Source organism: Camelina sativa, chromosome 11, assembly GCF_030686135.1.
Source record: "Camelina sativa cultivar CO46 ecotype springtype chromosome 11, ASM3068613v1".
In the NCBI taxonomy this organism is placed as follows: domain Eukaryota; kingdom Viridiplantae; phylum Streptophyta; class Magnoliopsida; order Brassicales; family Brassicaceae; genus Camelina; species Camelina sativa.
The window spans coordinates 37127120-37133119 of record NC_141890.1 but is presented as its reverse complement, the minus strand read 5'-3'; the positions used below and the strand labels follow the sequence as shown (position 1 = coordinate 37133119).

Below are 6000 nucleotides of genomic sequence, written 5' to 3'. Positions count from 1 at the left end.
GAAATTCGCTTTCTTGATTCCCTTGTTAAATTCCGTAAATCAATTAGTGTATGTGCTGTACTCGCACATATGTAAATACCAAATGAATATATTTTCATAAGCTCATGCAAAAACTAATTATCATGCATGTTACAATTTGACTCATATCACAAGTTGGTACAATTTTGCTTTTAAAAAATAACAACTCATACAATTTCCATTTACTTAATTACTTTTTCATTTCTTGCCATCTATCTAACTAGCTTACAAATGATGTGGGTTGGAAACGAGCACAAAACTAAACCGAACACTATAATTTCTATTTCTCCTTATTTGTTGAACCGAACACTATAATGATGTACATTTTCTGTTGACGTAAACAAGAATCTAAAGACTACTTAAAGAGAGAAAACACCCCCTTAAGAAATAAATATTTTCAGATGGCAAAAAGGTATCTAAAAGTGAAGTCATAAGAGACAATATGGACAAGAGTAGAAGGGGGCTGAGAAATCCCTTGCTGAAGACAGTTGAGAGCATCTTTTCTCAACTCAGTAGGCAACTGAAGGCAAATCCAATCAAGCAATGATCCAGTGTCCTTTGCAAAGTCGTGACTATACCAATCCATCAGTTTTGGTATCCCCATTTTCGCCACGGATATCCCCACCGATGCTTCCAAATACTCTCTTTTCGCCACCTCTAATTCATCCTCTACTTTACCAGCAGTGTACACCCGTACCTTCATTACATGTCACCTCAGTCGTCATTTAGTTTTGGAACATATTAAGAAGTATAGTAATATGATAGAAACATATACTTACAGCGGGTGAGGACCAACTACCACATGAGAGAGCAAATGTTACAAGTGGCTCTGACAATTCCAATCCAAATTTACTCCTCGCTGCCATTTCATTTTTCTTTGAACTCTTAGGGGAAATCTGGTAGGTCAAGCCAAGAAAAGTATAAGCAAAAACATCACTAATAGATTATTATAATAATGACAACGCTCTAGCTAGAGAAAGGAAAGGGACCAGCGAACAAAGAGTTTACATATTTTGAGTGGTAAGGTAAGCGTAGGATGAAGTGTTCGATCGTGAATGCGTTGAGAGAGTGGCCTCCCACATTTATAGTCGCCTACAAGCACAAGGGACCATCTCAATTAGAAACACTGATCATTTACAAATCATTTTTGTTTTGTTATCTTATCATTTTCCATGTAGAAAATTATAATCTTAGGCATACCTTTCGCATTAGTGCCACCATATCAGGGCTCTCTGGTATTCCATGTTCAAGGAAACCCTAATGTTTCAATAATGTAATACTTAGTTAAATAACCTCAAGATAATACTTAGTTAACTACCACATTGGTTAGTGCTTACATTCATCATGCAGCTGTTATAAACGTTAATCCAGAAAGCTAACTTCTCCTGCTGATGATTAAGTTTCTGCAAGTTGACTGAAGAAAGTCTTCCAAGCAAACGTCTGAAAAGAAAAAAGAATTGATGAACACACGCAAAATCAACTAAAAACTTTCATTTTTAAAGTAGGATTTTTCAAACCGTGCTTACTTCAGTTGGCGGATAAGAAACAAAGAGGAACTTGACGACGTTATTCTATTTCGTTTTACTGAAGCTGCCTCAACATCATTAAAATACTTATATGGACCAATATCTCTTCTTTTAAAGCTGGTGCAAGTTCCATAAGGATCCCTGAATGTAGTATCTTTATTGTTTTCTTGAGATTTTGTAACAGCTGCGGCTTTCTTTACCATTCTCATGAAAATGTTGGACAAACACTTAACAAGATCCTCCGAAATTTTATTTGGATCGTCAGCGCCACCATAATACCTCGTCTCTGCACTTGTTTTGCTATGCCTATGACTTTCATGCTGTATTCATGCAAGTAAACTGAAATCTTTATTTGCAAATAAGAAAAAAAAAAAAAAAAAACAATGCAAAGATGGAGACTATTGTTATGTATGTTACCTCTAGTTTCTGAGCATCTAAACTCTTATTCAATTGTGTATAAGCAGCTGACATAATCTTCACCGGTGTTTTGATAGAATTAGCACTCAACTTGTTCTCTTTACCCCTACGCCTCTCTGAAAAGAAAACACTAGCATCATCATATATCAGTCTAAATTACACCAAGACACCTGACGTAGAACCCTATTAGCTTACCTGAAACAGAACACGGTTCCCGCGAAAGAGTAGCATTACTGGAAGCTGACTTGGATTTGTTCTGCCAATGCTTAGGCAAATCAGCCGAGCATTTTAAGTTTGCTATCAGTGAAGATGTAGAAGCTCCTTCTTGATACAATTCTTGTCTACAATGCACAATATGTTCTTCTAACCGAACCATTTCCTCTTCGAGTACAGCCACTTCTGCAAGTAACTCCAAGACCTACAAGAATAAAACCAAAAATCAAGATTTAGCTGGAAAAGAAATTCACCGAGCTATGTTTGTGAGTTACTAACCGGTGGAGGTAGAAACGGAGGAAGACGAGGAAGTGCTCCAAGAGGTCTGTTAAATGCTCTTTCCATTGCTCGGTGAATGTTCTCTTCAAGTCTCAGCTTACTAATGGATCTAACTTTCTTGATATCCAACAATCTCAAAACAAAAGAAGACATAAAACCTTCAGAAAAAATTTGAAAATTCTTTAATATAAATTTGAAAAGTCCACGGAGATTGCATAGGATTCCATAGAAGAAGAACCTCAAGAACTTCATTGTTCCAAGATTCACTTTCAAGATCATAACAATAACAAAACAAAAATCTATATTCGCGTTTTGTTTGAATCTAACAATTGAATTACACCAAGAGGACAAAAAAAAAAAATTGGATCAAAACGATTGAGATTCCTCACTCACAATTTTCGTATTTGCAGATGAGTGATTTGTTCGGCCTCTTGTATAACTACTACTACTACTAGTACTACTGCTACTGTTGTTGCTGCTGCTGGTGCTACTCATCATCATCTTCGTCTCCTAATAAAAAAAAAATTCTGTAGAATCCAAAATTCAAACAAATTAATCACAGAGATAGGAGAAAGAACATTAAACCACAATTCAAAATTACCTTATGAAGAAGAAATCGTAAATTACGGGTTTCGGATCAGCGAGGTAGTGTGATGATGATCATTCTGAATTTGAAAAGTTTTAAAATTACAGAATGGTACAGCTGGAACGTTGAATCACCTTTGTTATGTAGAGAGAAGTGTATAAATAATTTTTTAGATGGAGACAAAGACCAGACGATGAAGATTTGGTGATGTTTCGTCTTCAGCTTCGGTGAGGTTTTTTTCCTGATTTGTTTATTATGAGAGCCCAAAAATAAAATAAGTGAGGGATATCGAAAGGAGCGGTGAATGAAACGGTCGGTCATCTTCATTTTTTTTATTGTTAAATTGTTTTCTTGTCCTTATGAAATGATATCTTTAAATTGATTTTTATGACTAAAAATACTTTTTTTTTCCTCTACTTAAGAAGTTGAGAGCTAGATTAACGTTGAGATGAGAATAAATTGATTTAGGGAAACTTATATGCTGGATTTTATTTCAAAATATGTGGAATCAATTATGAAATGAAGATAAAGTTGTAAAATGGAGTAACATTTTTTGTTATAAACAAAAGCAAATTATCCTCTATGTAATAAAACGACAGTACACGACTTTTTTTTAGATTATATAATATGAGTTATAAGATTAATTATTTGATTATTTAATAGGTTATAGGCTATATGGTTTGTAATCATTAGCTAAATCTCGATTTCAGATCCTCTTTAAAAAGAATATTCAAAAAAATAAAATAAAATCTTCACAGAATATTTAATTAACCATATATAGACAACAAAATCTCAAAATTAATCACTCTTCTGTGTATTAAAAGTGATTTTCGATTATACTAATAACTATATATCAAAATAACAGAATAACGTTTATTATGATTGATTTTACAAATTTCAAAAAATTTATGCTAATCCGCGGAACAATCATAAGAAATCTCAAAAAAAATTCAAGTCCTCATATTTAGCATATGATGTTATTACATAATATTTTATTCACAACAATTTTCAAAAACAATCACATAAATTATATTTTATATAAAAATTACAATATTTTGTTCAAAAAAATTATAATATAAATAAAAAGAATTTCAACCCGTACACTACCACGGATCCTAATCTAGTTATGTAAATACTATGCAATACCAATAAAATAATAAAAAATTCTTGGGTTCACCCCTAGGGGTGAACCTCTTTTATTCACCCCCTATTAATTAACCAATCAAAATACAACAAAACGCCATGTCATATCATATTTCTAAAATAAATCAAAATTAAAATAAAAAAGACAAAACAAATTTAGGAAACAAATTCTGTAGATTTTTAAATAAGGAAATTATGTCGGTTTGGTTTATAAAGGAATGATTAGAGTGTAGTTTTTATAATTAAACAAAATTATATGTCGGTTTGGGTTTACAAAATAGTGATTTGGTTTATATTTTACAATTAAACGAAATTATATGTCGGTTTGGGTTTACAAAATAGTTGTTAGGGTTTAGATTTTATAATTAAACAAAATTATATGTCGGTTTGGGTTTACAAAATAGTGGTTAATGTTTAGGGTTTAGACTTTATAATTAAACAAAATTTTATGTCGGTTTGGGTTTACAAAAGAGTGGTTAGGATTTAGGGTTTAGATTTTACAATCAAAAAAATTTATATGTCGGTTTGGGTTTATAAAATAGTGGTTAGGGTTTAAATTTTATAATTAAAGAAAATTATATGTCGGTTTGGGTTTATAAAAGAGTAGTTAGGGTTTAGATTTTACAATTAAACAAAATTGTATTTCAATTTGGGTTTATAAAAAAGTGGTTAGGATTTAAATTACACAATTAAACAAAATTATATCTCGGTTTGGGTTTATAAAAATGTAATTTGGATTTAGATGTTATAATTAAAAACTATAATATAATGTTTATAATTAAAATTGAATTATAAACCGATTTTGTTTATTTAATTAATAATTTGTTTCTTTAAATAATTGGGGGTGAACAAGAGAGGTTCACCCCAAGAATTGTCCATAAAATAATTATGGGTTGATTGGTAGGTAATCACATTTTCATTAAGGCGATTAGGAGATTATTGGCTGTTAAAGAAAAAGAAACTAGTATTATAATTGGTAACTACATATTCTCTTATACACGTTACCATTGCCTTTTTAGAAAAGTAATATTGTAAAGGTAATTGTTTTAAATTACATTTATGGTTTGATAATCACAGTTTTGTTGATTTGACCCCCGAAATAAAGAAACAAAAATCGCTGTGTCAAAGTGATTATGAGATTTTTTGGCCGTTACGTAAATAGATAATGACAAAAGCAAAGTCGATGTGGATTAATGGTTTAGCTTAAAGTCAATCTCTTGGTAGAATAAATTTGAAACTGGTTTGGGATGAACTAACCGGCAAAAGAGAGAGTAAGGTGTTTGAGGTGTTAAGATGAAGTGAACACAACAATGGTTGAACACGACTTGACACAATTATAAGACACATGTGTGACGTGGAGAACAAAAGGGAAGCACACAAAAAGAGGGAAGCATCATCATATATGGAAACCGCCGCTAGAAGCTTTAGTCATGCGAACATTTTTTTTGTTTTTTGTTAATAGGATCATTAAATACAATCTCCACAATATTATTTTCTCATCGTTAAAACGTAAAACTAGTTCCAAATTCTTGACTATTACAATTTACATAAGCTTCTGTTCTGTTGACTTGTCTCTTTTGAAAGTTATGTTCATACCATAACAACACCTCAAATAAGATCTTTTGTTTTAGATACTGATGATTGATACCACAACTATACTATACATTTCTACCTAATCGGGCAGTTTCCTTTTGGCTTAAAGAATCTTCCACTAAATGTTACTTTTTTCTCTATTGAATATAATTATGAACTGAGATGTTGGTAATCTAACTACTATATACACCACATGCACTATAAATTAAAATACTAGTACAGAAA

The 6000-nt window shown here is 31.7% G+C and overlaps 1 protein-coding gene across 5 annotated transcripts; it reads right to left on the bottom strand.

Moving 5' to 3' along the window:
* Positions 1–278: 278 nt before the first annotated feature.
* LOC104725213 (uncharacterized) lies at positions 279–3392 on the bottom strand. Of its 5 annotated transcripts, none has more exons than XM_087476519.1 (11): positions 3055–3392; positions 2721–2980; positions 2454–2562; positions 2157–2379; positions 1962–2077; positions 1545–1864; positions 1356–1458; positions 1219–1275; positions 1027–1110; positions 798–914; positions 279–715 (listed from the first exon to the last, which is right to left on the bottom strand). In XM_087476519.1, exons 3-11 carry the CDS (start codon positions 2517–2519, stop codon positions 416–418), a joined length of 1386 nt encoding a protein of 461 aa, XP_087332645.1. In that variant the 5' UTR covers positions 2520–2562; positions 2721–2980; positions 3055–3392; the 3' UTR covers positions 279–415. The 5 variants fall into 5 exon arrangements, with proteins under 5 accessions (XP_087332645.1, XP_010442135.1, XP_087332649.1 ...); XM_010443833.3 differs by having other exon boundaries at positions 2454–2586; positions 2847–2980; positions 3055–3364; XM_087476523.1 differs by having other exon boundaries at positions 1545–1883; positions 2721–2963; positions 3055–3319.
* Positions 3393–6000: the final 2608 nt, after the last annotated feature.

What these genes read in the sequence shown, in the direction of transcription:
- LOC104725213 (XM_087476519.1), bottom strand. Translation starts at nt 2,519, where the DNA reads ATGGAAAGAGCATTTAACAGACCTCTTGGAGCACTTCCTCGTCTTCCT. An exon ending in TAGATGCTCAGAAACTAGAG is followed by an intron (nt 1,865 to 1,961) that starts GTAACATACATA and finishes GCATGAATACAG; the next exon opens with CATGAAAGTCATAGGCATAG. An exon ending in TTTCTTATCCGCCAACTGAA is followed by an intron (nt 1,459 to 1,544) that starts GTAAGCACGGTT and finishes TTTTCTTTTCAG; the next exon opens with ACGTTTGCTTGGAAGACTTT.